The 19,167-nt window shown below is 29.0% G+C and overlaps 1 protein-coding gene across 1 annotated transcript; it reads right to left on the reverse strand.

The window, feature by feature from the left end:
• Positions 1–6,937: 6,937 nt before the first annotated feature.
• On the reverse strand, positions 6,938–8,789 carry LOC114318043 (putative galacturonosyltransferase-like 1). The gene has a single exon (XM_028264899.2). It carries the CDS (start codon positions 8,438–8,440, stop codon positions 7,319–7,321), a length of 1,122 nt encoding a protein of 373 aa, XP_028120700.2. The 5' UTR covers positions 8,441–8,789; the 3' UTR covers positions 6,938–7,318.
• Between the last annotated feature and the right edge of the window lie 10,378 nt (positions 8,790–19,167).

The raw sequence follows: 19,167 nt of genomic DNA on the forward strand, positions 1-19,167 counted from the left end.
TAAGTTTGAATTGAATACTTAGCTTTTTTTTATAACATTTATGTTTCCTATTTTTATTGTCATTATTTTTTATGTGGGGAATTGGAAACTAGAATTTGTTTGGTAAATTGTTTTTTATTTTTAGAAAAGTAAAATTATTTTTAATTTTTTTTGTTACAAAAAAAAAAAAAAAACAGTGTTTGCACTGTAGTTCTCAGAGATTACTTGAACAAAATTCTAATCACAAAAGAAAAAATAAGAGAGAGAGAGAGAGAGAGAGAGAGAGAGAGAGAGAGAGAGATTAAGCCAAACATATATAACTTTTCCTTGATGCCAGCAAAAAAAAGGTCAAAATCTCTCTCGTTATGCTCTGTTTAAATTTGGAATTTGCTAAGAAAACAAATTGAAAAAGAATCCTTTCCTCTCAAAATTAATCCTATCAAATTTTAGCGTGGATAATTAAGTCATATTTTTTTTATAATTTATTATGAATTCTTTTAATTCTGTATAAGTATATGTTATTCCAAATTTATCTTTTTCATTTAAAAAAATAATTTTATAAACCGTTTATATTTATTTAAGCTACATACATATTGTAATTCTAATTTCATTATTATTATTTTTTATTATAACTTATTTAAATTACATACGCATCAAGATCTGAAATTTTTACCCTCCTCATGCCACGTTCCAATATTATTATTTTTTTTAAAAAAAAAAATTTCACAAAGAGATGGGTAAGGCTTGAACCCATAACCATTAATTTGCAGTAGGAGGACTCATATTACGTAAGCTAAGTACATATTGTGGTGTTTTGAGAAATTGGGAAAAAATTAACTTTTTGATTTTTTGGCTTTTTAATAATTTTTTTTTGACAAAAAATTGGATTATTTTGGATAAAAAAATTGATTTTTTTGACAATTTTCCAAAAGACCCCATTATAATGTTACTATTATTATTTTTTATTCTCACTCATTTAAATTACACACATATCACATGCCACACATTAATATATATATATATATATACACATGGATATATGAGTAATTTTTTAGATAACAGGAGTTGCAGACCGCGTGAGAGGATAAGTATTATTTTATTATTTTTTTTTTTCATTTTTGTATACCGCGTGAAAAGGATGTGCAAGTGAATGGCTTCCTCTGATAAAATTTTCACGCTCTCTTTTCTATTTTGTTTTTTGAAAGGCCTTGCTTGGAGGGAGATTAATATAGTCAGAATTTTTTTTAAAATTATTACAAATTATTATATTATTTTTTTACTTAAAATATTTTTAAAAAATTAACTAAAATAATCAATTTCAAAACAAGCCCTGAAAACCACATTTTGTTTGGTTATGTGATTTTGGTGGCCCTTTGGTTACTCCGTGACCTCCAACCGCTAACTCCGACAATCACTTCTAGCTATTCACATTTTCAAACACTACAGTCAATTCCTTCACCAATCACTATATTTGACAATATAGGGCTCATTTAAGAATTGAATATTTTCATTGACTTTTTAATTTTTTTATAAGCACGCAAAAAATAAAGAGTATGATGTGATAATTTGTAGTAATTTTTTAATTATTTTAATCTATTAACAAATGAGACCTAAATTAAAATGGGATTATTTTTCTAAAGCGGTATATATATCCACAATTGTGTGGAAGTAGAAGCTTGGTACTGCCAAAGTGCCAAAAGTCATACAGAGAGATGGGCCATAACGTGGTGTTTTAAGTGTATTTTGATTGATAAAAAAAGTGAAATTCATAATTTTTTGTTAAATAATTGAAAAATAACAGAAGGTATAATATTTTATAATCGGTAAGAAATATGGATACGTGCTGTTTCAGTAGCACCAATAATTTTTTGAGAGATTATGAGTTGAAGAAGTAGGTGTGGCATCCAGTGAGTAACAAAAATCGAGTTAGTTGATGAGTTGACAGAGAGGGAGAGCGAGACAGAGAGAGACAACAGGCTTGGTTTGATATACGAAAAGTAATAACAACAATAATTTAAATGAAAAATGAGATGGCAGTCACTACGAAAAAGGACTCTCTCTGTCCTCTTAAAAGCCATACAATTGATCGTACTTCGTACTTCGTACTCCGTACAAATCTCCCCTTACATTAAGATCACTCTTTCAATTTAAAGTGTTTCATATGCATCATTTTTGTTACCCCTTCTCTCTTGGAATAATATTTTTTGAAAAATGCTTTGGAGCTCTAATTTCTTAGTTCTAAAGGTAGCTCTAATGAGTTGGCAATGGGTTTCATCCACAGTGATGTGATGTTTTGGTCTTGATTTGTTTTTATTTTATTTTTTTTGTTCATTACCATGTCATTAGTACTCCATTAGAGCACCAAAATTAGTGGTCTGAATCATTGCTGATATTTCTTTTAGAGAATTTAAGGTTATAATTGGATAGATTTTTAAATTATAATTTTACCTTCACATCCTAATATTATGTTTAGCAAAAAAGCTTGGGACCCCACTGGGGAGACCCTTAGCACCTCCGGTGGGTATTGATTGGCCAGATAATATATATATTTTTTTCTTTTCCAATCATCAACCCTCACGTGTGTGTTGGGGTGATGGGGGTGGGCAGGGAGTGAGAGGTCTCAATCAACTCTCTATGTTTAGATACATCTTTCAAATTATATTTTCACAGCAAAAAGAAAATTCTACAAAAAATTTCATGTTAGGTAGGAATTTTTTTTTAAAATTCGGCTTAACCGGTCAATCAAAACATGCCAATTTTTTTTTTTTTTGGGAATTGGCACTTGTTTATTTTATTTTATTTTATATTTTCAATAAAATAATATTTTTAAAATTTTTTATGAGCTTTTAATATATTTTTGAGTTGTGTGTTTAGTTAGGAGTTGTAAATTTTTGTATCAGATATCATATGTCACATCAAAATTTTTTCACTCATTCAAAACTTTTTTCAAAACTCATTCACCAAACAAAATTTTCACACTCAAATTATAATTCCAAAACTCATAAACTCAAAATACAATTATATTCTCCAATCATATTTAGAAAACTCTACCAAACGCTACCTAACTTTCTTTAGCCCCAGTTTGGTTTTCCTCTTGAGCTAAAAAATCACAAAAGGACAAAAAGAAAGTTAAAAAAATAAAAAGCCAAAAATCACGAAATGACAAAAAAAATTTGCCATTCTAAAGCCAAAAAGCTAAAAAAATAAACAAGAAAACCAAACAAACAAAAAAGTTGCAGGCTAAAAAAGTCAAAAAAATAAAAAAACCAACTAAAAAAGTCATTGCTAAACGACCCTTAATAGTACAATTATTATATTTTAAAAATATTAATTTTCTTAAATTATCTTTTGATAGTACATTGTTTAGAAAAATGTTAATTATTATAATTGTACTTTTTGTGTTATTAATAAATTTAAAAGAAGTGAAAAATAGTAAATTTATATTATTTTATTTCTTAATTTTTGAAAAGAGACTAATATTTTGAGACAATAAAAAAATAGAATAAAAGATTAATATTTTAGGACCGCGGGAGTATTATTTAGTTTTGACGTGTATGATATAATTTACGATATTATTTTAATTATGAATAAAAAATTCCTGAATTATACCTAATGCGATGTTGAATTATAACTCATTTTTTTTTTTAGTTACGACCTTTATAGTATTGAGTTATGTCATTTGTGATAATCAAATTCATAATAATTTAGAAAATGATTTATTTTCTCTCAAGTTGTCATCTCAATTTAAGAGAGTGGTTGGACTTGGTAAGCCAATTTTTTAATCGATTTCAGTGATTTGAATTTTTTAATTTTTAGAACTCGTTGAGCCTCCGTTTGGGAAGTGGGTTGGCTTTTTGACTTTTTAGCTATTTTAGCCTAGGGCTAAAAAGCCTGGTTTGGAAAGGGCTTTTGGCTTTTTGGCTTTTTTGATTTTTTTTTTGTGATAGAGGAGTGTAATGATTATGGGTTGGATTTGATGTTTTGTTTTTTATGGCTAAAAATAACCTATTTGTTTTTTCTGGCTATTTTAGCCCCTAACCCACCAAAACCAACTTCCCAAACTATGCCTGAGTATAATAGTCATACACAAAGTCAAGATAATTGGATATCGATGGCTATAAGTTTGAATTATAGTTTTAAAAAAATTAGATGACAAATATAATTTTAATAATAACTATCTATTTTTTATAATATTAATTTTTGTAGTTTCTTGATATAAATAAAATTAATTTGAATTATAGTTACTGATATCCAATCATTTTAATTTCTTACATGAATATTCTACTCAATGAGTCTTAAAAATTAAAAGGGTCATATCATTGAAATTGATTCGAAACGTTCTATTAAATTGAGATGACAACTTGAAAGAAAACAAACCTTTAATCACATTATGGTATCATATTTGTATATTATCTTATCTTCCATTAATTTTAGAGTAATGTTACATTTATTATATTTTTATATTAAATTTTATTTATCATTTTATATATCAATGTGTTTGAATATTAATGAAATTCACCATTTTTGTTACTCATTTTTGTTATGAATATTATAGTGACACAATCGTATAAAAAGTATGATAAGATGATGTAATTATTATGATATTATTAACATCTAATAAAAAATTTCACAAGTGCTAAAATATGGTTTTTATGATTATTACTGAGATTAAAAAAAAAATCCTACTCAATTTTGTTTATAAAATTTTATTAACATCACTAGCTAAAATAGTACTACTGATTTTGCCCTCAATATTTGTCATAAAAAAGTTCTGATTTGGCAAGAATTAAAGTGACTAATGAGTCGTTTGAAATGATTTAAATAAATATATTTTTTAATTTTTATAAAAAAATATATAAAGTAGTAGAGAGCTGATGTGACCAAATAAATGTGATACGATTCAAATAATATAAAAAGATGTGATAAAGTAGGGGATGTCCGTAAACAAGTACAAAATTTAGCCAATAAGATAAATTGTCATATTTAAATCATAATTATTTAATTTTTTCTCGCACAACTATCACATTCAAATCCAAAAAAAAGAGGGGTAAACTATTAATAGGCCACAATAGTTAGACTTAATTCCCATAAAGTCCTATTAAAAATAAGTCCTCGTAAAATTGTGGCTAAAAATATTTTTTTTGTGACAATTTTTTACATGCGTCGCTAAAAATTGACAATTAGTGACCTTTTTTGTCATGATTTTTATAAATTATCATTAAAATTTATAATTAGTGATATTTTTTTATGACAATTTTTTTTTCATAAGGCCTATTAGATAATAAATTTACTTATTAGGATCCACCCGTAAGTATCATAAAAAAAAAACCAAAAATTCTTCCCAAACAAAAGTAATTTAGCCCAATTAAATTAATAAGAAAAAAAAAGCTAAATTAACTCTTCCTAAACCAAGGGTACGTATGAAGTGTACAATAAATTCATGTACAATTCAGCACCTTCCTTCCTCCTGCCTTCTCATTGCCACCACACCAACCACCACAGCATCTCCTCTCTATCATTCTCGTTTATTTTCATAATAATTTTTTATTTTTATTTTTTGTAAATAATTCTTCCTAAAAACAGAACAAAGATTTTGTTGAAAGATCTTCTCATTGACTTCAATAAATAAGCCTTAACCATTTAATTCTATTGTGGTAGGTTAAAAATTAATTTTTTTAATTTTTTTTTTTTTGAAAAACATTTAAAAAAATAAAGCAATGATATAATCTAAAAGAGGTTAAAAATTAAAAAAAAAAATTACTTTTAATCTCTCCCCAAAAGAGGCCATAATCTAAGCCTCGACCATTAAATTCTATCATGGTACCTTTGTGGAATTTTTTTCTTGTTATTTACTTAAAGGGTTCATGGTTTTTTATTTTTATTTTTTTATGATGTATTTACAAATGTATTTGAATGGGGATTTTCACTCTAATGATTCAAGTTTACTTCTGCGAAACAAACTTGTCACCAGTTCAATATTTTGGTTGGGAAGGTTCTGTTAACATGATTGTGGCATCTTATTGATTTGAATAGTTTAATTTAAAAATTTATTCAGAATATCGTTCATAAAAAAAAAAAATCAGGTTGAAAATTAATTTTCATTTGATAATTTCATGCATTCCTCTTACCTTTCAAGTCAAAAATAGTCCACCGACATGTTTATTTGCTACCTGATTAGTAGATTAATCTATTAATTCTCATTATCTTGCGTTAATCTTTTTTCTTTTTTTTTTTCCAAAGCAAAACCAATCAATTCATTTCATTTTATATTGTTGAAAGTTGACAACCTAATTTTAGCTGTTAATTCTGTCTTTAATAATTGTTCATTATACAGAAAGAGGCTAAATCAGCTGGCAAAGTAGTGCCTTTCCAGCCACTACTCTTCATGCCAAACACTCCTAAAATAAAATATATCAATCGTATTCGAAAGCAAATTCCCTCCTCTCTTCATCTTCATTTTCCCCTTACTTTTCTTGGATTTGGATGCCATTACCAAAAAGAGTAATTCAAAAAGAAAATAAACATTAAAAATGGTACCGAGTTAAATTTAAGTGATCAAATTAGTTACGAAGTAAAACCATATTACAGCATATCTTGTTTTTATAGTAAATAATCTGTAAAAATAAAAAATAAAAATAAGGCGACAAGGGCCTAACATTCTTTAAGTGATCATAAGAACTTCCTACTTAATGGGAGTTGATTAAGACTACCCAAAATGGCAAGACAAGGAAAACCGGTAAGGAAAAAAATCACAAATCACATAATCTAAATAATTAATTTTATGCAATCAAATTTTTTATATAGAATGATAAGTCGTTTGATTATCTATTTATTTTAATTAAAATATCTAATTCATAATTTCAAAAATACCATATTTGGTTTTTTTGCATTATTTTTATTTTTATTTTTAGGATGCTATGCAATAGGATGATGATCATACACGAGAGTAGAGAATTCATGAAGTAAAAAAGAATACATGTTCTTATGGATTTTATATCCTTATTCCTTATTATTACAAACAAAATATACCTATAATCATCTCCATCATCAAAAGAAAACTGAAGATTTTGATAGACAGGTTCGATGATACCCATTTTAATTTACAAATTTAACAAAAAAATAAAAATAAAAATCTCTACTCCTGTCATCTTCCTTATATATCAACAGTGTGCAACTTATAAGTCACAGACTCGATGATTCACCTGTATTTTCAGATAACTCGTCCATGGCTTCTTCATCATCATCATCCACAATGTCTATACGCTTTATTTCATCTTTAGTCCTCACCTTCTTTGACGAATCTTGAACCAAAAGACTTTACTTCAATCTTTTTTGTTCTTCAAGAATCTAACGAAAATGGAGGTTTCAAGAGATCATATGGAGCCCAGAGAGCATCCAAAGGGCACGGCCGATTAGCATCGAGTCGAGCCCACGGCTTCCCTTTCCCACTCCAATGCAACAGACTCACCGGACCCGAATGCAAATCCCTGCAAAGTCCCCGGAAATTATCGCCGCCGAGACCGTGCTGGTTCCATCTGTGATCCACCGGAGCTATATTTCCGGCAAAAACAAGCAAAAACGGTGGCAAAGAACCCAATTCATAAATTCTCATTCTCTTCTGAAGCTCCATCCATTCCTCAATCTTAGTCGTGTAGTGTCCGTTTCTCCACCGATCTAGATCGATCACCATGACTCCGGTATTGAAATAACAAGCCTTGCGATTCGCGAATGTTAGAGAGAGAGATGGGTTTGACCAGAATGTAGGAGTGAAATAGGACGTGAAATTGGCGTTGCAGTATTCCGGCGCGGCGAGGACGGCGGCGGGGCCGAGAGGGGTGGCAGCGAGGTTGTCGATGTCGTCGACGAGGACGAGGTCGGAGTCGAGGTAGACGACTTTGCGGACGCAGAGTGGGAGGAGATTGGCTAAGTAGCTCCTAGCGTAGTTGAGTGGGCAGTCGAGGGCGGAGCGAATGGAGGTGGAGATGAGGCGGGCGACGGCGGAGTCGTCGAAAGGGTATATTTGGAATTTTAGGTAAGGGAAGGAGGTGGAGATGGTGGCGCGTAGTAGGGACGCGTCGGCGGAGGCGGAGGCGACGAAGTGGAAGAATATGTTTTGGGGACATGAGGAGTGTTGGAGGACAGAGAGGATTGCCGCCATGGATCCCCGGATGTAGGCGGTGTCGAGGGTCATCGCCACGTGGACGGCGCTCTCCGAACATACGGCTATTTTATTATTGTCTGCTTCAACCTCGACGTCATTGTCATTGTCAACGATGGATGGACATTCTGGAGAGTTGTAGAATTTCGGGGCCTCTCTAAACTGTTGATGAGAGAGTTTGGTGGCGGCATTGGCGGCAGTTGTAGTGGTGGGGATTCTGATGGCGGCGGAGGAGGAGGTGAAGAGGAAAATGGACAGAGAGAGGAGGAGGAGGGCTTGGAGCCCTTGTTTAGGCATTATCATGTGTGAGATTTGGAAATGGGAGAATGGGGTGTGTTGGGCTTTTATGAGAGAGAGAGAGAGAGAGAGAGAGGTTTGATTGAGTTTGAAGTATGAAATGAAGTATCGTTTACAAAGACACGGTTTGGTAATAAAAAAAGGGTGAGCATAGCCGGATGGGGATAGTTGGCCGGGCTGCACATCACCAAAGAGGGGGCTAAGTCAAAAAATTTCATAGATAAGTTTGTTGGTTTCATACTTTGTGGTTTGGATCTGGTTCTAGACTCTCTATGGTTCTACTTCGCCATTTTTTGTATCCGGACCATATACTTTTTTCTCTCTCTCTCTCATGCATAGATTTGATAAGAAGTAAAAAGTTATGGCATCGTTCGTAATTCTCACATATAAGAATATTTTGTCTGATCCTGTAATTAATTTTTATAGAAATAGAATAATTGAGATTTGATAAGTTAGAATAGAAATAATATGTTTTTAGAAAAAAAATGATGAGAAAATCATTTAGAATTTGAATATGTAAAAAGTATATTTAGGTCAAGTTTGGCATAATTTAAATAATACAAAAAGTCAAAAAGTCACTATCTTATTTAAGTCACATCATCTTATTTAAATTACATCACCTCTCTAACACATCACATCAAACCCAACCCATATAAGTCAATAAGTCAAAAAATATATTTTTTTAGAATATCCCAAATCAACCCTTAAATTTTATATGGTATGAATCGTATTCAATGAATCTTACTCATATATTAAATTTTGTGTATTTATGTAGAATTAGGAAAAGAAACTAAAGTGCATGGATTGATTAAAGAAAGGAGTGTGATATTAAACTTTGGCTTTTGAGGTGGTTGGCGACCAAGCTTTTGAGTAAAATTCATTCTAGTGTAAATGCTTTAAGGTTGAATTTGAAATTGTGAATTTGAAATGAGTAGATTTAGAATGAATAGTTTTGCATTTTAGGTACTTTTAAATTTTAATGACAAGCTTGGGTGAATTTGAGAGTGAATTTGAAATTCAAAAAATAAAAAAAGTGGAAGGAGTTGAAGCATCCTAGAATAAAAGAAGACAAAAACAGTCTCTTGATTTCAAAACATTTTCATCCAAACGCACTGTGCCTGTTAATGGAGGGGGGGAATATGAAAGGGACTATGATGACTCACTTGGAGTTGTTTGGGATGTCCTAAATAAGTGTATTTTTTTGTCTTTAGACTAAAAAATTGAAGAAGAAGATATGGATGTTTGAGTTAATTTTTTAACTTTTTATGGAAAAATGTGTAATAAAAAATTGTAAAAATTGATTTGTAGGGAAAAATTAGGATTGGAAATTATGCAGCCATAATTGTTGACTTTTGGTGAATAGTGTTAATTTTTTAACTTTTTGAGTAACTTTTTGACTTTTTAACTTTTTTGTAATATGTCAAACTTGAGCTTAATTTAGCTAAGTTTATAAAATTTATTGCTAGTTTTTCCATGTGCATTCAATAATTGATTTGGGAGAATTAATAATTATATTTAGTTTTATAATTGAATTTTATGCACTTAAAAAAAATTCTTTACTTATTCTGTTAATTTGACACTTAATGTAAAAAGTTCTACTAATAGTGGAAACTTTTTGAAATGTTAGAATTTTATAGGAGGATTGAAGGCTATGAAGCACAAGGATTTTAAATAGGAGAATTGAGGTTTGACCATTTTGTTAACTGAGTTGAGAAGTGAGAAACAACCTAACAACAAATGTTGAAGCCTAATGTCCTTGGTCTTGGTAATCATTGGGTAACCTTTTTAAATTTCTTTCAAATGCAAATGCGCCACAAATTCATAAAACTTGCCACACTTGTTTCACAATAAAAGTATAAAACTTATTTTTTTGAATAGCGACGTACAAATAAATTTTATGTATAAATTTTTATATAAAATTGTATAACATTTTATAATTCATCTATTTTTATTATTATTTTGGCATTAATGTTTTGGTTGAAGAGAGATTAAAGGGGACATTAAACTGTTGGCCCATGGGACATGAAGGTGAAATTTACACAAATGTAAGGTTGTTAATGGTTCGGTGTCAAAATCGGAAATCTCGCTCTCAGTGTAGAAATATATCAAACTCGTGGAAAATTATACTTGACCAACCAAACTACTTTCCATAGAGTCTTTGTGAGGCCAAAAAACCAAGAAACTCTTTGTTTGAGCATCAAGACTGACGAAAAATACATGTGTATAACTTGGGAGGCAGGTCAATTACATGTGATTTGCCTTTTTTTTCGAAAATTATTTATTCCCCCAGAAAGAGAAAACCATACGAAATGAGTGTTTTTTTTCTTCTTTTTCATCTAACTGGTTTTATTTTTATTTTTTAAAATAGATTTTAACCAAACATCTCACACAATACATCAATATATTATATAAGGAAAATGGGCCTTGTGGGAGTTTCAATATCTCAATCTTAATTTTTTAATTTAAAAAAATAAACCTTACCATTTATTGACTTCTCCTAAACCCACAAATCTTTTTGTCTTCTCTCATACCTACTGCTACATCATTTTTTATTTCTCCCACACACCTTGGTTGGTGATGAAATTATTAAATTATTTTTATAAAAAATCTAAAAAAAATAATTTGTATATTAAAAAAATATCTAAAATAAATAAAAATTCTTATTAAATCTATCTATTTATTTATATATTATATAAGTAAAAGGAGCTTTCTAACCACAAGTTTTTGTAGAACTTCCAATATGTCAAATTAAAATTTCTAATTTTTTGATTTTAAATAATTAAAAAAATCCTCTATGGCTCTAATTAAAAAAAAAAAATCTCTTGATTTATGACTTTCAAACAGAAAGTATATCAAATATACAAAACAAAAAATAGAAAGTATACTAATCTATTTTAAAATTCAAATTTGAGAGCCATTGAAAGCATTCCATTAATTTAAATTTATAATTATAATAATTTATCCCATAATATATAAGTTTTAAATAATGATATATTCCATGGTTTATCTATATATCTATATACTATTATAATTGCAAAATATTGTCATTTCATTAAGGTTGAAAGTTGTAATTCTTTTTTCTCATTTTTTTATTTTGTTTAATTTTTCGTTAATACGTGTTACAATATGATTGGTCTGTGAATTAATTTTATATTCTTAAAATAAAATTTCAAATTTGGATTCTTACTTAAATTATGTTACTATAATTGGAATGAGATCAATATTCATTTCTTAAATTTTGTATCCTTTATTAAATTATAAAATAAAATTTCAAATTTAAATTCTTCTTCAAATTATATTACTACAATTAGAATGAGATCAATATTCACATGTGTTATAATGATGTCTAATAATATTATTGGTCTAAATATAATTTGTTTTAAATACATATGTTCAAATTATTAATCGCTATTAATTTTTTTTTCTTTTTGTTTTAAATTTTATAAAAAAAATTATATCCTTCTAAACTACAAGGACTTGAACAATAATCAGTTTGTTTGGTTTTGGTTTTTAGAAAACACTTTTCAGAAAAATCTTACTTTTTATTTTCCGTATTTTTTTGTTTTCAATGAATTTTTAAAAATATTTTAAGCAATTTGTTTTAATATTCAGACACACCTAACATAAATTCACTTAAAAAGTATAATATTTGTGAAAAAAAATCTTTAAAAAAATCACTAAATATAAAAAATACTAAAAAAAGAAAGAAAAGAAAACTCAGTATATTTTTCGTATTTTGTTTATTTATTAATTTTTTAAAATAAAATTCACAAATATTTTACTATTTAGATACATTTAATTAAGGTGCATTTAAAAAAGTTTTAAAAAAATTGTTTAAAATTTTAAAAATATTCACTAAAAACAAAAAACTGAATTCAAAAAATTAAAAGAAAACACACTGATTATTCTTTAATATGATTTTTTTTTAACAAAAGAATTAATTATAACTTTTTTAGTACTTACCAAACATGGTGGATTTTGTTAGATTTTTTTTTTATTTATCTCAATTTTCAATGAAAAAAATAAAATAATGAATAAAGATAACTTTGGCTCAAATTGTTGAAAAGTTACTTTTGTTAAAATAAATTAGAAAGAAACGTTAATTTTTTTTATTAAAAATGGTAGTTCGTTAAACTTTTTTTATTTCAAAAAAAAAAAAAAAAGATTACAGGTGATAATATATTGTTCATCCAGGATTATTTTTAGATTAAATAACAATACCATATTAAATTTTCTTCTTACCTTTTTTTATTCAAATACTTTTTTTTTGTAAGACATTTTTTTATTCTATGTAATATTTTATTGTAATTTTTAAATTAAAAATTTTTTCTAAAAAATCATATTTAAATTATTTATGCCATTATAAAAAGTAAATTTTTTTAATATCAACTTAGTGGTAGTTTGGAAAGTGCTAAATAAGTATCCTTTTTCACTTTTTACGAAAATATGTACAAAAAATAGATATGTGATGTGACCCAAAAAAGATAATTAAGTATAATTTTTTTACTTTTTACGAAAAGATATATAGAAAAGTAGAGATGTGATGTAACCTAAAAAATATAAAATAATAAAAAAGTGAGCTAATATGGCACTTCCAAACAATCCTTTATTCGATGATCCCTTTCTAAAATGTGTATTTTTAAAATATTTTCGAGATAAATTCTATTGAAAATCTTAAGTATATTGATTTTTCTTTTATTCATTAATATTAAATTTTTAATTAATTTTATTTATTATTTTAAAAAATAAATTAGCAAATAATTTATATATTTATATATATAATTTTGTTTTGGTTACTTAGGTTATTTTATGTTTTTGCCCATATCCACTAAAATTTAATTTGAAATTTTGAATTTCTGCGTAGGTCCTCACTTAGGTTTCGTTTGGCATTGGCTTTTTTAGTCAATTTTTTTTTTTGTGTTGGGACTTTTTTAGCCTCGTTTAGTTTTTATTTTGGAGATTTTTTTACTTTTGTGAGAGAAAAAGTGTAATGATTATGGGTGCCTTAATTTACACACCACTTTTCATCTCAAGGCATACCACTACTTAAGGCACACTTTTACTAATTTAATAAATAATAAATTTGCTCAATACACACCACAATATTCCATTTTTACCCTTAGTCACATATCCCACCACCACGACCACGACCACGACCACCACTTGTAACCCAAAACCGTTGCCGGCGCCGGTGTGGTTCATTGTTGGTGGTTCCCTATAGGCGTGAAAAGTTGAGTGAGATGTAGCAATGACAACGGGAGGTAGCGATGACGGTGGCGATCTGGAGCTTCATCGACTTCTTAGAGTGCGATGATCTGCCTCCACTCCATCGATGCCATCTATGCCTCTGTTCAACCGCTCCTCCATCGGCTTCTCAGAGATTTGGATCATGGAGATCTGAAGCTCAATCATGGTGTTTCATCCATGGATCATGAAAAATCTGGAACAGATCTTCCTGGGCTCGGAGAGGTTCTAAAGAAATGATCAGTCGCCCACGGCACAGTGGCGGCCAACATGCACTGCTCTAATGGTGGCGAGGTCTGGTTTTCCAATGCAGAAAAGAAAGAAAAAGAAGAAAATTGTGGCGGTGAGAGGAGATTTGGTTCAATTTTTGGGTGATATTGGGGCTAAAAGCACTCGAATGTGAGAGAGAGAGAGAGAGATGGCTGGCAATGTGGGAGTGATGGCGGCAACGACACATTTCCAGTGAGGTAAGTGGTGGCTGTTAGGGTTTTAGGATAGAAGATAAGGGTAATTTGGATATTTGATTAAGGGATATAATTGTAATTATATTTTTTTTAGAAAATGGTGTGTCTTGCGATAAAAGGTGGTATGTAAATAGAGGCACCCAATGATTATAGATAAAAAGTAGTATTTTGTCTTATTGACTTTTATAGTCAATTTTGTCTTTTTGTACTTATTTAGCACCAATACGAATGCCAAACCAGGGCTTAATTAAAAACTATATTGTTCAATCTTTAAAAAATTTTAAGTTCGGCTCAAGTTGTTTGAGTTGAACACACCTAAATTTGCAATTCTAGTAAGGAAGGTTGAAAGTTACATGATTAAATTTGTGACAAATTAAAAATTAATAAATAAATTGTGATAAAATTGTGAGACTTAAATTGTAAATTTCAATTTTCTTTGTTTCATAATTTGTATAAAAAAATTTAACTATTTATATTATTTTGTATAAAAATATATTATTAATTTTTGAAAAATGTTTGGGACCCCCTTTTGGGGAGACACCCACCACTCCCACAATAACGTGGACCAATGATGTGTTTGTATTTTTTTTTTTTTCTCTTTCTTACTTGGACCTAGGGGTGTAATTTTGGCCCGTGGCTTATGGGCAGCCCGAAGCCCACCCTCGGCTCGAGGTGGGCCCGACCCGTTAAGGCCCGAGCCCAAGCCCAGCCCGAGGCCTTAGGCTAGGGCCTAGGCCATCGTTTTGAAGCCCGCCCTGATCCATGGGCCCAGCCCACCCGGCCCACTTGATGCCCAGTGTTATTTTTAATGGAAAATAATAAACTTTTGGTAGAAAAAATATATAAAAAAAATTTAAAAATTGTTTAGGCCCGCCCAAAGCCCAAGTCCAGGGGCCCACCCCATTGGCTCGCCCAAAGCCTGAATATCCCTGGGTTTGGGTTTGGGCTTGGGCCTAGTTTTCTGGCCCGTGACCCGGCTCGCCCCGATTTTTTGGCGGGAGCCCGCAAGGGCCGACATCGGCCCGGCCAAAATTGCACCCCTACTTGGACCAATCACAAATGAGTGGGGGTTGTGGGGGTGATATTTTGTGAGAGTCTGAATTATTACTGTTACTTTTTTTATATACTGGTACGGATTACCACTAGTAATTTTATTATAAAAAAAGTCATACAAAGTGGGGTAACAATAGATTTTTTGCAATTATCACTCATAGTAACGATTTTTTTTTCAATGGGTATAAATAAATCATATCATTATGTATGATTTTTTTTTGTACGTAAATAATGTTCATATAGCATTACATAAAATAAAAGTATATTGGAAAATAACTAAATTGATATATCATATAGTGTCTGTCATCTCATGTATCGTTTTATTGATTTATCTAAGTAGGCGACCCGTGCTGTCGGGAATTAATTTTTAAAATAAAAAATTAATTTTGAGTTTTAATATTTTATGTGTATAAAATTTTAACAATTGAAAATAAAAAACAAACATATTTACTAATAATTGATGAAAATTTTTGTTAATGTGTGTGATCCTACGTAAAAAGCTCAAAAAAACAATTTCTTTCAAAAAAAATTTTCTTTCAAAAAGGTGTATTTTCGATTTGAAATCACATAATCATTTGTGTTAATCAAATTTATCAAAAATCATAAATTTCACTTGTATTAATTAAAAAAATTTTTCTTCAAAAATAAAAATAAAAATGACGGAAAATTTTATAATATACAAATTATGACTTGATTACAACTCATGGTGTATTATTTTAGTTTTTAATCGAAAAGGTATTTACTAATATCTCATGTTTTTGGTTTTGTGTAAAGTGGTGTATTGAATCTTTAATTATACTTCAAGTGGTATTAAATTATGAAACCCAATACATTTTGGCCAAAATAACATTATATTATCATCATTTTTAAAGTACAATGATTTTTAATTTAAATTAAATTACATTTTAGCACACATAATTATAAATTAATATTTTTTTCTCATTTTGTTTTATGCGGTGCTAATTAAATATTTTGGGGTGTTACAAAAATATTTAAGTATTTTATTACACAAAAAAGTGCTTAAAATGGATTGACTCAAAAGTAACATTTATACTTGTATTGGTAAGATTGTAAGAGTTATTCACATTGATACATAAAAAATTACAAATTCAAATCACAATTTCAATTCTCAAAAGAGTTTTGATTAATTACGTAACAAATAATAATAATCATAATTTTTTTATTTCAACCATTTTTGCATTTGTTTTCTAGTTGAGCACGTGAATGTGCATTATCAGTAGTACTATAAATTCAAAATGTTTATTTAAAAATTATTCAACAAACATCAATAGGTGCCTTAAATATACACAGTTATTTTCGATGAATCATGATTCTTTAAAGGAAAAATTACTCATAAATCCCATTTGGAGAGAAGTTATTCCATTTAGTTCTAGAAGTTTTCTTTCAAACCAATCAGTCCTTTTTTATTTTGGGTATATTGTATTTTCTTGATTTGGAGTTTGAAAGTTTACTTGTTTGCCCTTATGTGTAATTTTGTTTGTGTGTAGGTAAGGTAGGTTTTACGTTTCTATTTTTTTGTGGGGATTTAGTGGAGTGATTTGTAGATGGATGATGTAACCCCGTTTGTAGTGTTATTGGTGTGGTGTTCGTTCCTTTTGTGGTGTTCGTCCCTAGTGTAACATTAATATTATAACATTGACATTAACATTCAAACGTAACATTAATGTAACACATAAAAAAACTCCTTACTATAATTTTCTTAAACGTAACACTCCAATATAACACTCCAAAAAAATCCTTAGTTTAATACTGTAAAGTAACACAAAAAATTTCTTATTGTAACACTTTAATGTAACACACAAAAAAACTCCTTAGTATATTTTTTTCAAACGTAACCCTCTAATATAACACACAACAAAACTCCTTAATGTAACAAGCTAATGTAACACATACAAAAACTCCTTAGTGTAACAGTCTAATGTAACTTATAAAAAAATTTTGGCCTGTATTCTTTTTCCAAATGTAACACTCTAATATAATACTTTAAAAAAATTCTTAGTATAACACTCTAATGTAACACACAAAAAAAATCCTTACTGTTCTTTTTCTAAACGTAACACTTTAATATAACACTTTAAAAAAAATTCTTAGTGTAACACTTTAATGTAACACACACAAAAATTCTTTAACATACTTTTCCCAAATGTAATGCTTCAATGTAACAAAAAATTAAAAAAATTCTTAATATACTTTTCCTAAACATAACACTCCAATGTAACACTAAAAAAAAAAAAAAATGTAAAATTCTTCAAACTATTCCAAAAGGAGTACAAATATTCCTTAGTAAGTTTTAAACAAATATATAATTTCAAACTGTGAGTGTTATGTTTTTTAAAAAAAAGTACACTAGGAGTTTTTTTAGTGTTTTGTATGTTATATTGGAATATGTTACATTGGAGTGTTACGTTTAGGATTACATTGATTGAAGTGTTATGCTTGAAAAAAGTACACTAAGGATTATATATATATATATATATATATATTTATATTGGAGCATTATGTTTGGGAAAAACACACCAAAGAATTTTTTTAAGTGTTACGTTGTTATGTTTGAGAAAAATACACCAATGAATTTTTTAGTGTGTTACATTGAAGTGTTACGTTGTTGGAGTATTACATTAGAGTGTTAAGTTTTTGTTCATAATGTAGGATTTGTTCTAGAATGAGGGAAAATCCAAAGCTTCTATAGTTCAAATTGCCCAAATACATTTTGAGAAATCACTTTTATCCCTAAAAAATTAAACCTAAACATGTAAGCGACTACTCTTTTATGTAATTTCCACTTTAATGGAACCTTTGGGTTTATAAGAAAAAAGGTAGGGCTAAGGCCCCATTTGGGGACTTATCTTTTCAGCCAAAAAGTCAAAAAGTTACCTTTTTAGCTAAAAAGCCAACAACTCATACCAAAAAATCAAAGATTCTCTTTTCTCTCTACTTTTTGCACATCTTTTCGTAATTAGCAAAAAAGTCATCCCAAATATATAAGTTTTTTTTATTTACTTTTTTAGCCAAATAGCCAAAAAGTTACTAAATTAGCCTGTTCCCAAACGAGGCCTAAATCATTTGTAAGATCACATTTTGAGATTTATTGGTGCTTCACCCTTAAAACTTCTTAATGTAACATTCTAATGTAATACACAAAAAAACTTCTTACTGTTCTTTTTCTAAACGTAACACTTTAATATATCACTTCAAAAAAATAGGGTAAATTACACTGACACCCCCTGAGGTTTATGTTTATTACAGTTCTCCCTCTCACATTTGGAAAAAATTCTTAATGTAACATTCTAATGTAATACACAAAAAAACTTCTTACTGTTCTTTTTCTAAACGTAACACATTAATATATCACTTCAAAAAAATAGGGTAAATTACACTGACACCCCCTGAGGTTTATGTTTATTACAGTTCTCCCTCTCACATTTGAAAAATTACACTGACTCCCCTTATTAATTTAATTTTATGTATGATGATCATTATGGTGAAAGGGGAACTGTTATGAAACTTTAAACCTTCGGGAGCAATCTGTAATGAAACTTTAAACCTCAGGGAGGGAGATGTAATTTCCCAAAGGTGAGGGGAAAAACTGTAATAAATATAAACCTCAGGGGGTGTCAATGTAATTTACCCAAAAAATTTCTTAGTGTAACACTTTAATGTAACATACAAAAAAATTCTTTGACATATTTTTCCCGATTGTAGCGCTCCAATGTAACCCAAAAAAAAAAAAAAAAAAATCTTAATATACTTTTCATAAACATAACACTCCAATGTAACACTAAAAAAAAAAAGAATGTGAGATTTTTCAAATCATTCCAAAAGGAGTATAAATATTCCTTAGTAAGTTTTGAACAAATATATAATTTCAAACTATGAGTGTTACGTTTGAATAAAAAAAAAGAGTATACTAGGAGTTTTTTTTAGTGTTTTGTATGTTACATTAGAGTTTTA

Source organism: Camellia sinensis, chromosome 3, assembly GCF_055761805.1.
Source record: "Camellia sinensis isolate YWXY chromosome 3, ASM5576180v1, whole genome shotgun sequence".
NCBI lineage: Eukaryota > Viridiplantae > Streptophyta > Magnoliopsida > Ericales > Theaceae > Camellia > Camellia sinensis.